The sequence below is a fragment of the Eleutherodactylus coqui genome, chromosome 1, assembly GCF_035609145.1.
Source record: "Eleutherodactylus coqui strain aEleCoq1 chromosome 1, aEleCoq1.hap1, whole genome shotgun sequence".
Taxonomy (NCBI): domain Eukaryota; kingdom Metazoa; phylum Chordata; class Amphibia; order Anura; family Eleutherodactylidae; genus Eleutherodactylus; species Eleutherodactylus coqui.
In genome coordinates this window covers 403,153,884-403,176,478 of record NC_089837.1, presented here as the reverse complement: position 1 = coordinate 403,176,478, position 22,595 = coordinate 403,153,884, and the positions used below count along the sequence as shown (strand labels likewise).

General features: G+C 39.5%; 1 protein-coding gene across 2 annotated transcripts in view; it reads right to left on the bottom strand.

Annotated features, from left to right (window-relative positions):
- Positions 1-22,595, bottom strand: part of UGGT2 (UDP-glucose glycoprotein glucosyltransferase 2) — a 268,510-nt gene that overhangs the window by 186,110 nt on the left and 59,805 nt on the right. For both annotated transcript variants that reach the window (XM_066580528.1, XM_066580538.1), the window contains exons 9-11: positions 18,149-18,248; positions 10,621-10,681; positions 6,922-7,013 (exon numbers count right to left, since the gene is read on the bottom strand). In XM_066580528.1, coding sequence (XP_066436625.1) covers positions 6,922-7,013; positions 10,621-10,681; positions 18,149-18,248 — 253 coding nt within the window. The remainder of the gene's footprint in view (positions 1-6,921; positions 7,014-10,620; positions 10,682-18,148; positions 18,249-22,595) is intronic.

The following is a 22,595-nucleotide window of genomic DNA, read 5'->3' as shown; positions in this document are numbered from 1 at the left end:
CAACCCGAACCCGGTACAGAACACATTCCATCACCCAATAAGGTGCCGTGTACAATCTCACGTTGGCAAGCGCTTGTGGCGTACTGTATTTCCTGTATGTACTGCCAAATTCCAAGATATAGCACAAAACTCTGCGAAAACAGAATTACATATGGTCTATCTAAAATCTGCGATGCACCGAAGCCGCAATCATTGAACCGCGATATAGCGAGGGATCACTGTATATCCCCCCCATGGCTAGGAGCAATTCCTGGTCTTGCCTTATAAATACTGATGCAAAATACTGAACACATTTGTAATATTTTGTTCAGCCTTAGATAAATAAAGTTTAATCATTGTATAGTGATTATTAACCTTATAATTAACACTGTTTATATTTCTCACCATTTCTGCTTTCTGTCAATGGAAGCATTGTGGTTTAAAGAAAACCTAAAAAACAACATTCACGCTGTGTTGGAACCCTATGTTTGCTGTATGTGTCTTTTTCACCGTCCAGAAGCCAAGAGGGTATCTTATTGGCATCCCTCTGGGTAATATTTTGGTATACCTTTTTTTAATTTTTGAGTATAGAATAGTATATTAGACTGAGCTATTCTATCCAGAAGAAGGTTTGTTTTTTGCATGGAAGCCTGTGAGTGACCACTGTATGCAGATACATTTATCGGTTTGCTAACTCTCCGTGCATTCCAAAAAATCTGAATAGGACACTTTTATATGCTGTCTATAAAAAAAATTATACATACTTGATGTTTTTGAAGTTTGAGGAACTTGCGTAAAGCAATGTGATTGTAACATAGTATGTTAGGCTGAATGAAGACAATGTCCATCTAGATCAGCCTGTTTCAACCCCTCCCTTGTTGGTCCAGAGGAAGGCAAAAAAAACCCCAACAAGTCAATTTAACTCTCTAGATTGACCTGATGTTCGCTACGCGAACATAAAACGTTTTAAGGGTGGTGGTTGTGAACTTCTAAATCTGCTTGGTTAGATGATTATTTAGAGTGTTACTTTGTATTTGGAGCAGATAGCTAATATAAAAAAGCCTACAGATTTCTCTCTGTCTGTCTTTCTCTCTCTCTCTTTGTCTGTCTCATTGTCTGTCTGCCTTTCTCTTTTGTTGTCTGCTTCTGTCTGTCTCTCTTTTTCTGTCTCGGTATCGCTCTGTCTCTCTCTCTTTCTGTCTATTGCTCTCTCTGTCTCTCTATCGCTCTCTCTGTCTTTTGCTGTTTGTCTATCGCTCTCTCTCTGTCTATGGCTATTTCTAGCTGTCTATCGCTCTGTCTCTCTACGCACTCTCTCTGTGTTTCTCTGTCTATCACTCTCTGTTTCTCTCTCACTATTTCTGTCTCTCCATCGTTCTCTCTGTTTCTCTATCACTCTCCCTCTGTCTGTTTCTCTATTGCTCTCTCTATCGGTCTCTCTATTGCTCTCTCTATCGGTCTCTCTATTGCTCTCTCTATCGGTCTCTCTATTGCTCTCTTTGTCTGTCTCACTATCTATCTCTCTGTTTCTCTATCACTTTCTCTCTGTTTCTATCGCTCTTGCTCTCATTGTCTCTCTATCGCTCTCTCACTGTCTCTCTATCGCTCTCTCACTCTAATTCTCACTGTCTTTCTATCGCTCTCTCTGTCTCTATCGATCTCTCACTCTGTCTCTCTCTCTGGGTATTCCAGTCCTCCTATTCCATTTATTAATTTAGTTGCCCTTCTTTGAACCCCCTCCAGCACTGCAACATCTTTCCTGAGCAGCGGTGCCCAGAACTGTGCGCAGTATTGCATGTGGGGCCTGACAAGTGCCTTATATAGTGGGAGGATAATGTTCTCGTCCCTCGCCCCTATACCTCTTTTAATGCACCCCAAAACTTCATTTGTTTTTGCAGCAGCTGTCTGGCATTGATTGCTCCAGCTAAATCTACAGTCCACTAGTACCCTCAGGTCCTTTTCCATATCACTTTTCCCCAGCAGTACCCCATTTAGTGTATATTGGTGATATTCGTTTCTCCTACCCATGTGCATAACCTTACATTTGTCAACATCGAACTTCATTTGCCATTTTTCTGCCCAAGCCCCCAGCTTATCTAGGTCCTTTTATAGCCATACATTGTCCTCCGTTGTATTAAATTGTCTTATATAATTTTGTATCATCTGCAAATATTGATATTTTACGGTCTAGGCCCTCTATCAGGAAAAAACAATAGGAATGCACCACAAAGTTTGTCTTCGGATTCTTTGCCACATATATCCAATCCCTTGGATTTAGGGAGAGCTGCAGGACATATAGAGGGTTTCTCTTAAACAGAGAGCCCCTCCAAGAAAGAGAAATATAAACAATATGTTGTTAGAAAAAACGTCCCTGCGCTACACGGTACTGTGGTGAGAGAATAGATCTATCCAGAAGGTGAAAAGAACGGCAGAGAAACAACACTTACTGGTCAGGAGGGGGGTGTGATGCTCAGAAGCCCCCTCCTTGAAGTGTCGACTCCGACATCAAAGGAAGATGCACTCAGGTCCACAGAGATATATTCCGATACTTTAATGTAGAAGACAACGCGTTTCGGTGCTTATACAATAGCACCTTTTTTAAGGCAATCATATAAAAAACACATACACACATTTAAATTTATATAGAACTAGCGTACCCGTCGCGCGTTGCTGCGAAGACAGACATACATACATACATTTGTTTTTATATATCTAGATGACGGCAGCAGCGACCACTGAGGTTTTGTAGGCCGCTGCTTCCCCCTTGCAGGCTGAATAAAATAGCCGTTGTGTGGAACATCCAATTTATCTGGCTGCTGTGGCTTCTTGGGAAGATAGCCTAGTACATGTTTGCCCACTTCCAACTCCAATGGAGACTGACTGTAAATGGCTGGCGTGCTCTAGTATTTATGGTTCCAAGATGTACGTGTCATTGCATACAGTCTATCTATCTATCTATCTATCTATCTATCTATCTATCTATCTATCTATCTAGGTTATTGCATACAGTCTATCTATCTATCTATGACATCAGGAAATGAGAGAATTAGATTCCGTACGTAAAATTTGAACGCTAATTCTTTGGCGCTTTGAATTGAATAATCAAGTTGGGACCCATTAGCTTTTCCCATTTATGACATAATCAATGCTCATGCCAAATTTCAAGTTTCTATGACATTGGGAAGTGAGAGAATTAAATTCAGTACATAAAATTTGGACGCTAATTCTAGCGTACCCGTCGCGCGTTGCTGCGAAGACAGACATACATACATTCGTTTTTATATATCTAGATGACGGCAGCAGCGACCACTGAGGTTTTGTAGGCCGCTGCTTCCCCCGTGCAGGCTGAATAAAATAGCCGTTGTGTGGAACATCCAATTTATCCGGCTGCTGTGGCTTCTTGGGAAGATAGCCTAGTACATGTTTGCCCACTTCCAACTCCAATGGAGACTGACTGTAAATGGCTGGCGTGCTCTAGTATTTATGGTTTCAAGCTGTACGTGTCATTGCATACAGTCTATCTATCTATCTATCTATCTATCTATCTATCTATCTATCTATCTATCAGGGTTATTGCATACAGTCTATCTATCTAACTATCTATCTATGACACCAGGAAATGAGAGAATTAGATTCCGTACGTAAAATTTGAACGCTAATTCTTTGGCGCTTTGAATTGAATAATCAAGTTGGGACCCATTAGCTTTTCCCATTTATGACATAATCAATGCTCATGCCAAATTTCAAGTTTCTATGACATTGGGAAGTGAGAGAATTAAATTTTGTACATAAAATTTGGACGCTAATTCTTTTGCGCTTAGAATTGAATAATCGAGTTGGGATGAGACATAAGGCCTTGCCCATAAGCATTCCCCAACCTCCAAGAACTGAACCTACCTACCTGAATGAGATTTTGTAGGCCGCTGCTTCCCCCTTGCGGGCTGAATAAAATAGCCGTTGGGTGGAACATACAATTTATCCGGCTGCTGTGGCTTCTTAGGAAGATATCCTAGTACTTGTTTACCCACTTCCAACTCCAATGGTAATTGGCTGGCGTGCTCTAGTGGTTCCAAGCTGTACGTGTCATAATAGAGCCTTAATGACATCACAATGCAGCTTTATAGAACATGTTGGGGCATGTTCAAGGGCGTCCGATGTTGATGACATCAGTGATGACATCACAATAGCAGGTGGCTTACTTATTCGATCTACGTGGGGGGGGGCGTAACTTTCGACGACGCTCGCGCGCCATTTATCGTAGGATATTTGTACTATGCCTATAATCTTCCCAGGAGTGTACTTAACAACTTCCCAAAGTTTCATGGCGATCGGATGAATGGTGTAGTAGCGCATAAAGGACAAACACGCACGCACGCACGCAGACAGACATACATTCAATTTTATATATATAGATAGGTAATACGTTAAATTCTATCCTGTGTGGTGCCATCTTGGAGGCGGAGCTGATGATGCCGAGTACCGCGTCATCATGTGGGCGGTACGAATGATGACTCGGTACGTCGGCATTATCAGCTCCGCCTCCAAGATGGCGCCACACAGGACAGAATGTAACGTATTACCTATTCTATATAAATGGTATCCAGCTGAGCGCTCCGAGCGGGGTATGCAGAACACAGCTGGAGCGCTGTCTTCTTCATACTCTGGCTGTGTTCTCTAAGCAAGATACCAGCTGAAACAATAGTATCAGTGGTATCCCACTGAGATCTCAGCACGTGGCGATGATAAGGCTCATCGCTGTCTTTCAGCTTGGCTGCTCGTTTAGACACAATGATTATTGCTCAAAAGATGGCTTTTAAGCAAATTTTGGGCAAAAATCGTTGTGTCTAAATGGGCCTTTATAGCTATATAGTAGAGTGTTTTAGCATTTGAGCCTATCTTTTGCTTAATAATAGATTACAGTTTCTTTTATTTACCTGTACTTTTGGTTCATGCAAATCTTGCTGAAAGCACAGAGAACATTCAAGTGTTAATTATGTACGAGTTGAAAATATTTTTAACTGGCATATGGTGCCCCTGATCACACCCCTACTAAGTTTCAATTTTTTGGACATCTTATAGACCCCTGTTAAGTGAGAGACGGCTTTTGTGTATCTACATTAACCAGCCTCTCGATATTTATATTATATTATATTATATTAATATATATATATATATATATATATATATATATATATGTGTGTGTGTGTGTGTGTGTGTGTGTGTGTGTGTGTGTGCCACCATAACTCTTCAACGCCTGGAGCCATTTCAACCAAACATGGTACATAGATAACTCATCCCATGGGGACAAATTTGGTGGGGGTAACACAGCCCCACTACCCCATCCTCAAATACTAATATATTACACAGATGACCTCTTTCTCATGCAGTAAGATATTACACATATGACCTCCTCCTCATATACCAATATATTACACAGACGACCTCCTCCTCATGCAGTAAGATATTACACAGACGACCTCCTCCTCATATACCAATATATTACAAGACGACCTCCTCCTCATATACCAATATATTACACAGATGACCTCTTCCTCCTCATATACTAATATATTAAATCATCACACACACACACACACACACATATATATATATATACACATACATATATATATATATATACACACACACACACACACACACACATACTTATATATACACACATATATATATATATTCACACATATATATATATATATATATATATATATATACATACATACATACACACACACACACACACACACACACTCTTTTTGTGTCTAAAAATAAAACACACGGGAAATGCCAGGTAATCAGTTAGTGTAATATAACACAGGCTTTTTCTTGCCCCACACTTTTGGTGGATGATGCTGGTGTCATTAGATTTGTTACATACTCACGAGCGCCACATAATCATAACATTTGAGTTTGCTACATTGAGTGATCTGTCAGGCCAGGTCAAAGTTCCTATGTTAAGTCTAGCGGTGCGGTTGTGCTTCAGCCACCAGCGCCACTAGGGAGAGTCAAGCATTGCTAAGTGACATTCATATTAAGTGCTTACTAGTCTGCCTGTTGCCATGTCCCCAAAACGTGGCAAACCAAGCCGTGGACGGCGAGCAGTTTAAGCTGAAGCCTCGGCTCGACAGTTCTTAAAACATTTACAACCATTTCTCCAAACATTTTATGTTCCCATAGCAAACATCGAGTCAATCTAGTTTACAGAACTAGGCGGCAATAGTTCTCTTCTCAGATGCTGGGAAACTACAGGGCATGCTGAGACTTATAGTTTCCTAAGAGATCAAGATACAATTTTATATCTGCTGCTGTTGAAGTGTACAATATAAGAGTGCGTCACGATTAATGGCCAAGCACCATCCATTGTGGTTTGGGACAGGATTAAATTTACTGTACGATGGCTCCGTAATTGGTCATGTTAGAAAGACCTACAGATATGGTTCAGTGTGCGCTCCATCAGTATCGCTGAATTTGATGCCACCTCACTGATAAAGTTTAACCAGCAAGACATAATCAGTAGAGATCTCTCCTCCCCCCTCCCGCTCTCCCCCGCATTTGCTCGGACGAGTAAGCAGTTACTCGAGAAGAGCGATGCTCGCTCTATTATCTGCCTTAAATGAGCGTGCTCGCTCATCTCTAATGATCAGGCAATGTGAGAGTCATAGGACTGTAGTCATACTGTACAGATCTGACTATGAGATTGACCAAACCCTTTGACCAACTGCAGTGTATACACCATACCATTCCCGTTCCACACCAAATATTCTCCTGGTGGCAACATTTGGTACTTTTTTTCTTTTGAGACATCTAAACCCTAAACCCCATTGAGTATACACACCAATTTTTATTGGGTGATGCCCATAGTTTTTTTCCGCTAAAGACCTCTGAACACCTCTATTTACGATCACCCTATATATAAAGTCTTACCTGAAGGAATTCTGAGCATCAAGATCAATCTGAAGACCATTAATATATAGGCTTGCATCTCCTGGCTGGATTCCATGTATGTCAGATAAATGCTATTCATAAAAAGGAAGAAACATATGTTAAGTCTGTAACCTATACAAAGTCTCTAAGGCTTAGCATTTGCATAAGATCTAGTTAGCAAGTCTCACGCCATCTAAATTGTAAACTCAAGCATATCATACATATACCCAATCAGCCATAAAATAGAACTACTGACAGGTGTAGTAAATAACATTTCATTTTCTCATTAAAACGGCACCTGACAAGTGGTGGGATATATAAGACAGTAAGTGAACAGTCTGTTCTTGAACTTGGTGTTTTAAAAGCAGGAAAAATGAGTAAGCGTAAGGATTTCAGCAACTTTCAAGGGCCAAATTGTGATGGCTTGGCCACTAGGTCAGAGCACAACAAAAATGTCAGGTTTTGGAGGGGTTACTGGTTTGCAGTGGTTACTACCTACCAAAAGTGGTACAAGGAAGGATAGCTGGTGAACTGGCGACAGCGTCATGGACGCCCATGGACCCATGGAGATCTCACCTTCCAACTTACAGGCCTTAAGGATTTGCTGCTGTTGTCTTGGTCCAGATACCACAAGACACCTTCAAATCGTCTTTTGGGACTCCAATGCCTCATTGGTCAGCTGCTATGATCAATCCCAAACAAATGCTAATATGGTAACAAAGCCCTATATAAGCTTCCCTAACCGAGTTTATTAGAATAACAGAACTAAGGTCAGTTCTATTGTTCTAACAAAATTGGTTAGGGAAGCTTATGAATGCCTTTGTTTGCCTACAGGCATTTTGGGGGGATTGAGGATACTGCCCATGCTTACCCATGGGTCCCATTTATAATTTTTACAGAACTGTTATGGTGGCACGAGGGGGCCTTACACAATATTGGGTCGGTGGTTTTAAAGTCATGGCTCACTGTTGTAAATGGAAATGATCCATCTGTTTTTCAGTAAACCGTTATTATACAATTCAATACTGTTACACTCTTAGACAGGAACTTTGGGAGTGAATTTCTTTTATTTTTAAGGTTGACAGAATTATTTTTTCTACAAGAAAAAAATGTTAAAAATCGTCTATGAGTTGGCATAATGATAACATTTTACTGCGAACCAGATGCAACTCAATGGCACAAGGAGCCCTAACCTAGGGCTATATTCACACAGTGTAGTTTTGATACAGTTCTTAATCTGTTTTTACCAGCTAAAACTAGGTCTGCATCACAAAAAAGGGAGAGCAGCAAGTATTTCCTTTATTCTCTTCTGACCTTTAGGATCATTTCCTGGTTTTGACTGGAAAAGAAGCTTAAAAACTGCACCAAAACAGCGCTGCATAAAAAAAATACCCCATAGTAAACCAGTTGTCTGTGTCAAATGTATGGGCCGTAACAGATCGAAAAAGGGTTATCAGGACCCAAGCATATATATGGATGGATTTCATTGTGTTTCCTGTCTGCTTGCATAGCTTTTGTCCACCCTTGGAGGAAAACGGCAGTCAGTATTGCCCTTGTTAAAAACAAATTGTCCCGGATAGTCAACAAGAAGTTGGCTGCTATACTTACAGATTGCAAGAAGCTTTTTGAAAGAACTTGGGCATCCTGGTACCAGTACGCCCTACTATACAGCTATGGAACCCTTTAGTTCAAGCCCAGATCTTCCCACTCTACAATAGTCAGCCTGTTAGTGCTTCTTCCACTCCCCCCATTTAACTTGCAACTTGTTCCATTTGTTTTCCCTTTTGGGGAGATCCTGGCGCTACATGATGCTCTTTCGCTATCTTTAGCCTATTTGCCGATTATCCTTTATTGTAATGTTTCTAAAATTAATAACATTTATGTAAACCAGAAAAGAGTTATCACAGCCTAAAACATTGATGGCCTATCCTAAGAATAGGTCCTCAATATTAGGTCGGTGGGGGTCGGACTCCTGGCATCACCGCTAATTAGCTGTTTGAAGGGGTTACTGTGTTTTCATGAGTCCTGTGGACTCCATGTTGAATACCAGGCACATTGATGTACATTTCGTAGTGGCGGTGCCTAGTACTGCAACTCATAGAGACCAAGTGATTAATGGTTGTGAGCGCCACAGTACCCTTAAAACAGCTGATCAGTAGGACTGTCAGGAGTGGGACTACCACCGATATTGATGACCTATCCTGAGAATAGGTCATCAATATTTTAGTTCTGGTTAACCCCTTTAACTGTAATGATTTTTGAAGAACAATGGACATCACCTAGGCATTATCTAATATTAAAGGACCAACTTCAGACTCATGTGACCCACTAGTTGTCTGTTAGTGAGATAATTTGCTAATGAATGAAACTTTTGTCTTGACAGCTCCTTTAACTGAAAGTCTCGAAAAATAAAAAAAATATTGCCTTGAGCAATCCTGAGGGTAGTATGCTTACCACAGTTAAAAGTATGAACACGCCAACGTTTTGATGAGGGACACACACGCAGAACAGATATGAGCAACCACAGAAAAACTACAGTTTTACACAATAAAGATTCTTCATAATAATATGACAACTATTATCCCAAGAGGAAACATACTAAGAAAAATAAGCTAATTATGTAGAAGAAAGTCCATTAACACTTGGTACAGCTCCGGCATTGCAACAGACATTTGACTACCATCTATTGTGAAACATAAGTGGTAATGCAAATTCAAACCATTTTCTTTTTTCTCTAACCTTTTCGAAGCTAGGCCCAAATTTCACAGGCTAGTATGCAGTCTGAATACTATTTTGCGTAAGCCCAATCATCATAATATTTTCTACTTTTAACACCTTTGTCATCCCTCTCCCTTCGCTGCATTTTGGTACTCTGCTTTCATTATCACAAATGGGAATGATTTCGTTCTGCACAGCTAGAGCCGCCATCCCCTGCTGCTAGATGGATGGACTATAGGCACTATGTCGCCAATGCCAATTTAAAGCCTGCAAACACTAAAGTTTAGAAAAATTTAGTGCTATACACTTGAGGAAGCTGAATGTAAAAACGATCCTCATAAGGGCATCTGTCCAGCTTGAATCCTTTTAATTATCTTATTACAGTTATTTGCGCATTTGAAGACTTCCAGAATACATAGTGTATGTGATACGCAGCTACTGTGCCACAGGGAAATGTAATATACGTATGTCAATCAACTGGGGTTATGAACATCACAGCTTTGCTTGGAAATAAACACAAGAATATCATAAACAGCTAAACAAATGATAACAGATGTCACATCAGCTATACTATTACTGCATTTATTTATATGGACAAAGTTCATTTCTGCGTAGAGATGAGCAATATTCGTAATATTCGAGAGCTCTATTCAAATAACCAACGCCATTGAAGTCAATGGGAGACCCGAGCATTTTTGCAATGGACCCGCCGGGTGCCGAGTTTCTCTCTCTCTCTCATACTGCCACATACTGCTATGGACGTGCGCACGCTGGCACGTCACAGCAGGAAGTGGTAATGCGGGGAGGGGTCGAACACGGCATGGTACTCGCTCGAGTAACTAGCACCATTGATTATGCTAATACTCGAACGAGCATCAAGCTCGGACGAGCATGTTCACTCATCTCTATTCTTTGTTCTATGCTCTATTAGCACATTTACCATTAACAGACACCCAGAATGATTGATTGAAAGAAACAAACCTTCTGATTTTCCTCGATTTCTTTCCTCATCTCTTGGTTTAGTGCAATTCTTGTTAAAGATCTATTAGAAAACAAATAATATATATCAAAATGTGTGAATGACAATTAGATGCTGCAATATGTAGAGGTCTCCTGGACAGATACAAAATATTCAGTTAATATAGAAAAAAAAACAAAATACATTTTTTTATATTTTCTAATGACTGAAAACTTACATTTGTCTTAATGGCTCCTTTAAAAGGGGTTGTCCCACCAATAAAATGATATAATAGAACACACTATGATGATCATTTTTGTGATTTCCATTGTGTTTCAAAAATGGTAAGATGAAACAATGCCTATACAGCGCCACCTATTAGAAGGCAGCATTCCTGCAAGTCAATGTCAAAGTTTTTATCCGGCCTTGTAACATTTTTTTTAAACAATCTCTTTTATTTATTTTACGACTAAGAAGATCAGCAGTACAATATAATGCAAACATGGAGAATTATGCAGTTGAAAGGTAATTTAGGTAGGCCACGCAGGGCGTCTGATACATAGCAAATAAAAAGTTACATAGACGGATCAGTCCAATACAAGGAGACAAAGCACTGTTACAGTTGATCTATGTTGCTGTGTGTCTGATGCCAGCCGGGCATATAGAGCACATAGTTGTGGGTGCTGTAGATGTTGCGTATCAGTTATATCATTCGGTTTGCAAGTAACAAGTGGGTGAAAGATTGTTGACTTCGGCCTTGTAACACTGACTGAGAATATAAGCCAAAACCAGAGTCTTTCCTAGAAGGAAAGGATAACCATGCACAGAGAAAGTTGTTTCAGTGTTTTTGCCCCTCATCAGTGTGCAGTCAGTGGCTGGTTTGGCTGTGAGGCCTACTAAGTGGGTGAGAAGGGGTACAGTTTCTCTTTAGGGACAGTACCTAGTAGGTGGGAGAAGACTTTTAAGACCATGCATGCTCCTCCGGGAAATGTATGCAAATGGAAATATGGAACAATGCCTCTATAGTGCTACATATAAGAAGCCAGCAACCTACTGCACACTGATGAGGGGCAAAAACCAAAAGCACTGTCTGTTCATGGTTATCTTTTCCTCCTGGAAAAGACTCTGGCTTTGGCTTATATTCCCAGTCATTGTTACAAGGCCTGTTAAAAGGTCTGACATTGACATATAGTACAGGAATTCTACCCTCTAATAGGTGGTGCTGTATAGGTTTTGTTTCATCTTTTGATTTGCATACATTTTTGTATTTGCATACCAGATGGTCACTTTAATACACATTAAAGGGGTTTTGTCATTTAAAAGAAAAAAATAAATAAAATTCTATACTCACCTATTACTCAACAGGCAGTCTGCTTAAGGCATCTTCTCCTCCCTGGGCTTCTGCAGTGCCCAGGTCACCTCACCTCCAGCCGGCCGGCCTGTTATGAAGCTGGCATTCCTTGAATCCTTCTTCCTGCAGGTCAGTGAAGGTCACGTCCCTGTGACGTAGCGTTCACAGGCTAGGAAGGAATGCTCATCTATTGCAGACAGCGGACATGCATAGTCTCAGCACTCCTTGTGCGAGGCTCTGAACTGTGGCGTAGCATTAATTGCCGGGCAGTAAGGAGACTGCCGGCAATGTACGTAACCTCACCGGAAGCAGAAGAATCAGCCAGCTGGAGGTGAGGTGACCATTCCCCCGGGACTGCAGGAGACATGAGAAGATAGGTGAGGTAAAGATCTGGTAAGTAGACTGATGGAGGAGGAATAGCTAAGTATAGAATAGAATTAGAATAGAATTTTTTATGACTCTTTAATGAACACTTTAAGAAAGATTTATTAAAACTGATGAAAAGGAAAAGTATAACATGTACCCACAGCAACCATTAAGATTGCTTCTTTCATTTTCAAATGGGTCTCTATCATGGTCAAGTATTCCACTTTTTATGATAAATTTGCCCCACTGTGTCAGAATTCTGTGTAACGTGGATACCAGAGTTAAAGAGGAGGCTGAATCCATTCCTCAGCTGCATCTGTGCCAGCGGCTCCAAGATCAGAGCTACTTTTATAGCAGTCAATGAAAGCAAGTAGGCGACTCTGTTACATTTTCTATTCTGACATATGCAGCATGAAAAAAAATCTGACCGCAGGACCCCACAAGGTTATTGTGCTAGCTAGCGCACAGTGGGGTGTCCAGCGATATAACTGCAGCTCATATTTTACTATTCATTATCAAGGAACAGACAACATCTCACTATCATTAGAACAATCATGCAAGGGAAAGAAAAAGTATTTTTTTTTCTCATGCTAAAGGGAATGAGATGCTGTCTGGGTAGTTGATTATATTTATTCTGTAACAACCTGCACACTGCATGAATAACTCATACTTCGCTCTATTTAGGATTCACACAGTGCCCATTTCCTCCAGGACTCACACTGTTAGCAGTATTGTCAGATCATATCATGTACTTTCTGCTCTTTAGTACAAGAGACAATGGAAGACTTTGCTGCTAATCTCTGCAGCCCAGAAGTGGTCGAGTGCAAATGGCCTCCCAATCCACAACTGTGAAAGTACCTTGAAGGTGGAAAGTCAAGTAAAGGTTGGGCACTAACTGCGTGGAAGCAGAAGACTTCCTGCTGATTATTACATAGGGGAATACAAGCACTTGTACATTTGAGAAGTTATATTAAATTATCTGGCATTCGAGGTCCATTATTAATATTCAAAAACGGGCCTAGCAGTCATCATCAGAAGGATCACTGTAAGCGGAGCTAAAGGTCCCCATCAAGAAAAAGGAACACTGCAGTGCATAAACTTAAAACAAAACTTGATATTATCTGAGCTGATCATATATCTGTAGCTGCAATCTATGGGGGCTGCTGGAATAGCTTCTTAGCACAATGCCCATTTAATTCTTGCTGCTGCACGGTTTACCGCTTGATGAGGTGCGAGCTAAAATTTCATTTATTGGTTCTTCATGTTAAACCTGGACGAATAGTGTACACACATTATCATATAATATAATAAAACCAAGGACTTGTCTTGCAGTATTTACAATGTAAACTTCCAAACTTCTATTATCAATTCAATTATTTGCAGAAATGTGACAGAATCTCATTTACAGCTAGTATAAGTATTATCACCCTATGCTTTTCTATTGCTCTTCTAAAATGAGATGGAAAACAATTTCGAGCATTTCCTAAAGCAGGACTATAAAGTGAGTGTAATAAGTACACTAACAATAATCTATCCATCTACAGTATTATGTTCTTGCTCCGATAAAGGTTTAAATGGTTCTTTAGCTGCCAGTGCAGAGATGCCAATGAACCGGGAATTTGCTGGGCATTCCGATGCATACATCTATACATAGTGACAGAGACGACATGCTAAATGCTGTAGAACACTCATCTTAAATCTCCACTGAACAAGAGACAGCAGAAAAGACAATTAAGGTCAAATGCAGTAAATTGAAAGAACCAAAATGTCATCGCAAATGGGTTTACTGAGTACATTTACATTTATTGGCCTACAAAAATATTTAACCATGAGGAATATGGAGCTGTAAAGAAAGGAGGAGACAGATTATACACAGAATTATTGTTTGCAAAAGCAGCAAGGACACAGGTCATAAAATTCTCAATTTTGACTGAATGAAATGCCAGGGTCATTCTACTGACTCTATAAAGCATTGTTCGCAAACAAGCCCAGGGCTTCTAAAAAGAGTGAACAAACAACACGATCTCTATCTCTATATATATTACACCTAATGTACCTTACAAGTTGGAATAATATAGGTCTACAACATGTGACCTAATCAATCCAAATGTACCAACTGCTAATATTACAAAAAAAAGCTGCACAATTTAATTATCCATAGTAGATTTAGACTGCCTAGAATAAAGGACAATGGAAACATTTCATTAGCAGAGTGTAATGAGAGTTTCAATTTAAAGGGGGTAATCCAGTAATATCAAGTTAACTACCTGATCCTGGAGGTCCAACCACTGGGATCTACCCCATCACTAGAACAGAGGTCCCGTGAGTGACTTGCAATGAATAGCGCATGACCCGGGAATAACAGACTCGTTCAATTACCTGCTGTAGCTTACCACTTACTCCACCGGTGTGTACTTCAACCAAAAACATTTATTAACTCAATAATAACAACCATAACCCTTAATTAATTTCCCCTTCAATACAAAGGGAGGTCCTTAGAGCCCCGATATCTGTCGCCTTCCCATTACAAGTGTATATATATACACCTAAATTGCCTTCAGTCGCATTCAAACCGGCTCGGAGATCCACTGGCTTTTTTCCAGGCTAGACCATACCACCATCTCTGCAGGGACTACCCCCCTGCTATACCCAGAGCGACAGACCTAAAAATAACCAACGATAAACTGAGGGGGAAGGTGGCTATCCACTCCCTGCCTTCCCACCCAACCAATAATTTATGACCAACTCCCAACTCCAAAAAGCCCCCAACCCACAGCTGCCATGACAGTAATCCCTCCCTTAATAACCTCCCCCATCTTCTTTCTTGAAAAACACCCCCCTACTGATCTGAACAAAAAAGGGTAGTAGAATGGGCCTTCCTTCTTCTCCTGATTCTTCTCCTCTGCTTCCTGTGATGTCACTAAACTGCTCTTCCAACACTTTCACTGTTCCTCCTCTTATTATTTTAACCCCGACTCGTTTTTTCATTAATTTACTTACTTCCCACTTCCTGTTAACCATGTCATGTCTGGCCTCCCTTATAGGCTTAGTTACAGCCCTAACCTTAGTGCAGATGCTCAGCTACCAGTCCATTCATTTTAATGGGATTGCTGGAGACAGCAAAGTGCTTGAACTAGGTTATAGAATACCTTTTATATTTGATGGAGTTGTTGCATGCATTACATATAACATTGTAAAGGGGCTGTCCCACAAAGAGTAGTGTTGATAGCTAAATTCAGCACAAAATATTAACCATTGGTTGTATTTATACTTCTTCAAAAAATATTTCTATCTTGAGAGATTTCAGAAATGAGCTTTGAGAAGGGATTCCTGGTGGAGAGAGTCTGCTGCTTGTTAAAATGTACTATCTTCGCTACTTGTCATAAGAGATGCAGAGTAAGTGCAGTAATGCCCAGAATCAGAGAAAACACACCAACTTCAGAAGCAGCCGCTCCCCACAAGAGGGTTTGCTCAGAGAGGAATGCAAAAGTGGGCAGGTGGCACTGTTTTAACATTAGTTCTAGAATATCTTGGGATCAAAATTTTTTTTTTCATCACTGTAAATACAAAAATCTTACAATTATGGATAAACTTAACAACAAACAATATTTTTCTAGAGACCATCCCATTAAAGAGAAATAATTAGCTTGGATTATCTTATTTCTCCAGGGACAATCTTGTCTGGCTGCACATAAATATAGTTTTACATGAAATGAATGCATGAACATGTAGTACATGGCCAGAGAGGGAGTTACTCTTAATTGCTCTTATTAACTGCTCTTCACTGTGCTTCCGAGAGGAAGGTCTCAAGCAGGAGAACCCCTCTAAAAAAAAAAACCACACACACACACATTTTCAATGTGTTAATCCATTTACTAGAAAGTTTTGATTTTGTTTCACATGGTCAAGCACAATGAGGCATATCTTCTTTTTTGCCATGTTAACATCTTTTTTTTTTTGCATGCAACTGTTCCATTTAAGGCTTAATTCACATCAGCATTATGTTTCCTGTTCTATGGTTCCATTCTCAGACCACAAAAAAACAAAATAAATGGATTCCTTAAAAGTCCAATTTATTTCAGTGGTGGTGGGGGTGGGAATTAATTTTGTTAACTTCGGTTTGCATATGTCTTAACATTATTCTGCTTTTTTTGGATTGCGAAAATAGTGCAGCCTATTTTTCCAGCTCAAAAAAGTGATACCATTATAGGATGGTCAATTCTGTTTTCTTTTACAATGAAGTCAATGGGAAACGAAGGCAAACGGAATAGTTTCCATTTCTATAAGTTATTTATGCCATGTAACTGATTGTTTTTTGTCAACAGATCCATCACAAACTGATGGAAGCACAACTAAAAAAATACAGAGATCAAAGTGTCTGCTTTTTTAATGGATCTGTCAAACTTTTCAGTTAAAAGTGTCCATTTCTCATCAGTTTGCTTTAATTTTATAATTGATCCTTTAACCCTTTTCAATCCAATTAGTATCCTGGTTTTTCTAGGGGACTTACTATTTTTCTGCTGTTATACAATGGCGCTATATGCTGGCTAAAGCCAGTACTGCATGAGGTGACACATTGGATAGGCTCTGAGAGCAGAGAGGCTGGCAATATACAGTAAGAGAACCCCGACAGACGTCTTCCAACATCGGAGCTGTACAGCCTTAAATCATAATGTCTTTAGACGTCAGATAGTGGATTGGAAAGGGTTAAGCTGATATGTAAAGTTGATGTGAATAGAGCCTTATACACTGCATTAAAAACATTTTACTAAATAATAAGACAACAAAGGAAAGAAAGAATGAGAACACCATCAAATTAGCTTCTAATGATACAGAGAATTAACGAGATGCATTGAGAGTACATCTAAAGTACGCAGCAGCATTTAACAGTACAACTTCTGTATTCTGAAACTTAAAAAAGAGTCTTGTTGGATGGTTAAAAAGAGCATAAATCAGGAGCTACAGTAAGGGGCGATGTAAGTTTCAGCCACTGGAAATAAATCTTTTAGGCATAGATTTTCGTGCTCATTCAAGAACAAACAAGCCATCATTAGAGGAAGCAGCCTTTCATATCCGCATGTACTATCAAGAGGCATGATCATTGGGATGGACACCTTTATTTCTTCATTTCAGATATTAAAATATTCCAGCCTTATGCTAATTGGAATTTCAGAACAGGACACTGCAGGCAGAGAAGCAGCTTTCAATTTGTTTGTGCTAAAAGACTTCAACAAATGTGTCACCCAGTATAATGAAATGACATACCCCATAATCTGAGACCATCGAATTCTGACAAGAGAATCAGAAGGGAAGAATAGCAATGCCATGTTAAATAGCTTACTAGACACCTATGCCATCCTAGACAAAGCTGCACAGTCACACAGGGACATTGCACATCTGCGCTGTTACTTTTATGGCCAACATATATTTGTAGGATTCTTCAAGTGGTTGTCCTGGCTCTGTCCACCTCTACATAGACACAGGTACAAGTCCTTTTATTGTCTGTACCTGCCCATGCTCTGCATAGAAGTGGGCTGAGCCATAGGGGAAAGGAAGGTATAGCTGTGGAAAGAGTCATGTAGTTAAGTCACATGATTGCAGCCACCTCATTCGTATGAATGGGAGAACTTCGCAATTAGTGTTTTATTGGCAGCAGGGAGCCTTGAGATGAACAGTATAATAAAGTACTGAGATTCCATAGAGTCTCTTCTCATGAAATATAACAGGTTTTTTGCAGAGTACCAATTTTAACATAAAGTGGCCAACCCTTTTTAATTAAATTTCAAAAAATTGCTTCCATTCTAATTACTGCACATATGCTTCTTTTGGCTTACCTTGCTTTTATTGGGAAATTCTGACTTATGTCTCGCAAAACCTTCAATGCTTCATAAGCGGGAGTGCTAAAAATTTTTGAGGCAGCTTGAAAGCTCATATCTAAGAAAAAACAAAACAAAAACACAAACACAAAAATGTGCAGATGAATAAATGCGTTGAAAATTAGCAAAATTGTAAAGTCCTCTGCATGAATTAACAGATTGCTCATAGCAGCTACTGTAGAGCACATTTCACAACATTTCTGACACATTCTTCCAATTAACAGGAGATGAACAATGTATCACATATTAAACTCCTATAAGCCCAACTTTGCTTCCAAATTGCAGCATACTGTCCAGCTTAGAAGTATCTTCTTTTTCTTAAAAAGATCGCTTTGATTTCTAGAGCGAAGAACATAAAGCTTATTTGATGCCATGTGCGCTTTACCTCCACATTCCTGGCAGCCTGTGAAAATTACACGAGCTATAAAGAAAATGCCCATAAACCAGTGATACATTTTTGAGCACATCTAAATATCTAATGTTTCTGGCAATTCAAAAATGACCAGTAAATACACGTCTTTGACCTTCATTGCCCTCTTCTGTCAAGTTGTTGAAATTTTTTTTCTTACATGCCACGTTTCCTCCCAAAATAAGACGCATCCCGAAAATAAGGCCTGGCCTTATTTTTCTGGATTTTCAGGAAGGTTTGAAATTTAGGTCCTACCCCCAAACTAAGCCCTAGTTACACTACATAAAAAAGGAATATGTTACCTAGCAGCCTCAGTTCAGTTCCTTCGTCTTGCTCTCCAGAGCTCCAATGCAGTTCCCAAAACATCGGCCGTTCATACATCACTTCCTGGTTACGGGATTCATAAATCCAGGAAGCGATGGTTTTGACTGGTTCTTCGACCACTGCGGAGCCAATCAATGCAGTGCTCGATGAACCAATCACAGCCATTGCATCGATTCATCGAGCACTGCATTGATTGGCTGAGTAGTGGTTGAAGAACCAATCACAGCCATCGATTCCTGGTGGCGGGATTTATGAATCCTGTAACCAGGAAGTGATGTTGTATGAGCGTCTGGGACTGCAGGAACTGCGACGGAGGTCTGTAGAGCAGTGGAAGGGACCTGAACTGAGCCTGCTAGATAAGCATAAGATCTAATGCCTCTTTTGGGGCAAAAATTAATATAAGACTGTGTCTTATTTTTGTGGAAATGCAGTACTACCTAGTCTTGAGTCAGCTAGGTTTAATCTAGCAAATGAATAGACCTATGAGATGAAGTAATGTACAGTTCATTTTCTCCATCAATAAGAACGTCTCTCTTGGATACTAGACTGCAACACTGTTTGTCTCTATCTTCTGAAGCAGCCTCAGAGTGAAAGAGAGCATCAGTTCTGGAACACACAATAGATTAGTAAGTTTTTAGCTTTAACACTTTCCAATCCTCTGTCTGACGTCTAAAGACATTCTGATTGAAGGCTGTACAGCTTCCGATGTCGGAAGACGTCCGGCAGGGTATTCTTACTGTATATTACTTGCCGCACTGTTGCTGGGTGCCTCTCCAGCATGTCCAATACCGCAGTTCTGGCATTAGCCAGCAGGTGGCGCCATTGTATAATGGCAGAAAGAGAAAACCCCCTAGGAAAACCCTGAATCCAAAATTGGATTGCAAAGGGTTAAGTTTGCTGGGTCAAATTCTTAAAAACGTGGAATGATTTGTTCTTTGATACCAGCACATTGCAATATATCTCCACAAAACAAAGGTCAAATGCAGAACTAAACGTGAATAAAGTCTAACAATTACAACTTAATCCTGTGTGATGGATGGCGCATTAGGATTACATGATCACAGACCGTCAAGAATGTTGTGCTAAAAGTTTTTCTGGAAAGGTCAGGATTCACAAGTCCTTTACACCTCTATATGGAAGTACTAATGTCTGGAGGGTAAAGGATTATTTCAAGGACTTAATATTCTACTATGACAAGTTTAAGTGTACTTCACTCTGACAATGGAGGCTTTACTTGAGCTCACACAAATTAATACAGTGTTACAAACAAGCAGAGTTGAGGTACTTGTAGACAAAAATGGACATTCAGGTCATATACCAAACCTCTTATGGAATTTATATATTTCAACCACTTCCAAAAACTTCCTTTTTGTAATTAGTATGGTCTCATAAGAGTCTTCAGTCACATATCAGTGTGCATTATTGAACTGCATTTAGGTCCATGTGTTTGAATACTGGGCATCATAACACTGCATCACAATCCTCACTATAAGCGATGAAACTATATCTTTGGAGGGGAACACAGTCTGCATATAAATGAATACAATAAACACTTTCTATACTTTAAGTCTATTATAAGCTATGTTTGATGTACTGTATATGGTTAATGCGAAAATGGCCATCTATACTCTGTTGTTTTTTGTGCAATAGATACTCTGGATAATTTGGCTTGGAATGACCCACAAAAGGGGTAACAGCCGATCCTCTCTGATTGTTACAAAACAATGCACATTTGTTCATTACTAGAATGTATATAAAGGTCTCGATCTTCAGACCCATTGGGTCATGGAATCAAGGAATACGGGAAAGGAAGGTCAATTTTCCGAAGGCCACTAAGAACTATAATTTTTAATAATTCATATCTCAGAAACTGTTGGACAAAGGAAGACAAGCAAAGTGTCATTCTCTTCATAATATGCACATTTTTAACATATTTTTCTAACACTGTAATTCCAATGCAAGTTAAAGTAAAACTAGAACAAACATTTCAACATTTTTTTTGGAACTGAGCCACGACAGAGAGGAAGCTGAAAAAATGTACATTGAAGTTTCTTACCACAAAATTTCAGGAAGGTATTCTTTGTGGTTTGAGAAAAAAAAATTCTTTACCTCTTAACAACCATAGGTTGTTAATGATACTGGCAGGTGATGGATAAATATGGGAGCTGTGGGAAGTGTTTTGAATTTGTGTACACTTTTGGTGTCCACCAGTGGTAAATTCTCTTGATTGAAAAAAAAAAAAAAGAAAATAAAAAAATTAAAAGAAAATAAATAAATATAAATATAAATATATATATATATATATATATATATATATATATATATATATATATATATTTTTTTTTATTTCAATTTTTATTAAACAAACGGGACAGATATCCAATACTATACCAATGTTTCAGACATCTTTAGCAGTTCTAAGGTCCTATAACTAGACTAAGACATATAATAGTATAGCATAAAGCAGTCTTTGACTGTCTATCAACAGATATATGGATACATCCCAATATAAAATTTTCTCATTTTGTAAACGAAGAAAAAACAAGTGAAAAGAAACATAAAAGAAAATTAATGAAAAAGAGAAAAAAAAAATCTAGACCTGCAATGACCACCAAACTAATGAATAAAGTTTATTATCAACGTATTTACGTGTATGGAACAGACCTCTGACTACATATCGGAGACTTAGCAGAAAACTCAGAGGCCCCCCTACGACATCGGCACACAAATATAACACCTGAAGGGGGGAATCCCCTGAAGCTATCTATTCCTGAAACTATCAAGTGTGATAGAAACAGTTCCTTAGTCTTTCTCTTATTCTTCACAGCAACAGCTGAACAAAGCAACCCTAGGTCCTAAAAAAAGGACTGCACCATTTTCTCCCTAAAAAGCGATGTTTCAGCCCAGTCCATTTGGAACTAGAAGGCTAGTTTGTCCAAAAATAACTTAAAGGGAGGGGCTGTCAGCTGTATCCACATCTGGCAACATAGCCTTTAGCCCAGCTGCCGCCATGAAGTGCAAGGGCCTACGGGCTCCCCTTGAGCAACGGTACTTGTTTGGATCTAAATATCCAAAAACTGCTCGCAGGGGCTCTTGTGGACACAAATTCATCAGATGTGTAATAGTGTATTCACAAATTCAAGACCAGAAAGCCTAAATATGAGGACGGGCTCATAAACTATGGAATAAATTGGCATTTGGTGTTCTGCATTTAAAACATTTTGAGGTGGAGTAGATTCCCATATGGTGTCCTCTCACAGGGGTTAGGTAAGACCTGTGGGCGACCTGTAGCCTCATCAGAGGGTAGATACCAGTAGGCCAATGACATCGATTCTACGATCAATGTGGGAGTAAGGTTTGGGTCATCCACAGACCACTTTCTAACCACTGGGTCAATATCATCCTGCTCCCGCATATTAAGTATTGCTCAATGTAGTCTAGATACCATTTCCCTCACTCCCACCAACCTAGAAATCTATGTGCTGCCTGTCTGTGCCCAATCAAACTGCTGAAACTGCAGCAAGAGTTTCTGCATGTAGTGTCTAGCCTGTAGTTATGAAAATAATGGAATTAACAGTTATGAGAACTTATGTTTCATTTTTTCAAATTACAAAATGCGTTTTTCTTTCTTATGTAATAGTTTGTCTATCGAGTCAATCCCTCGAGTCCACC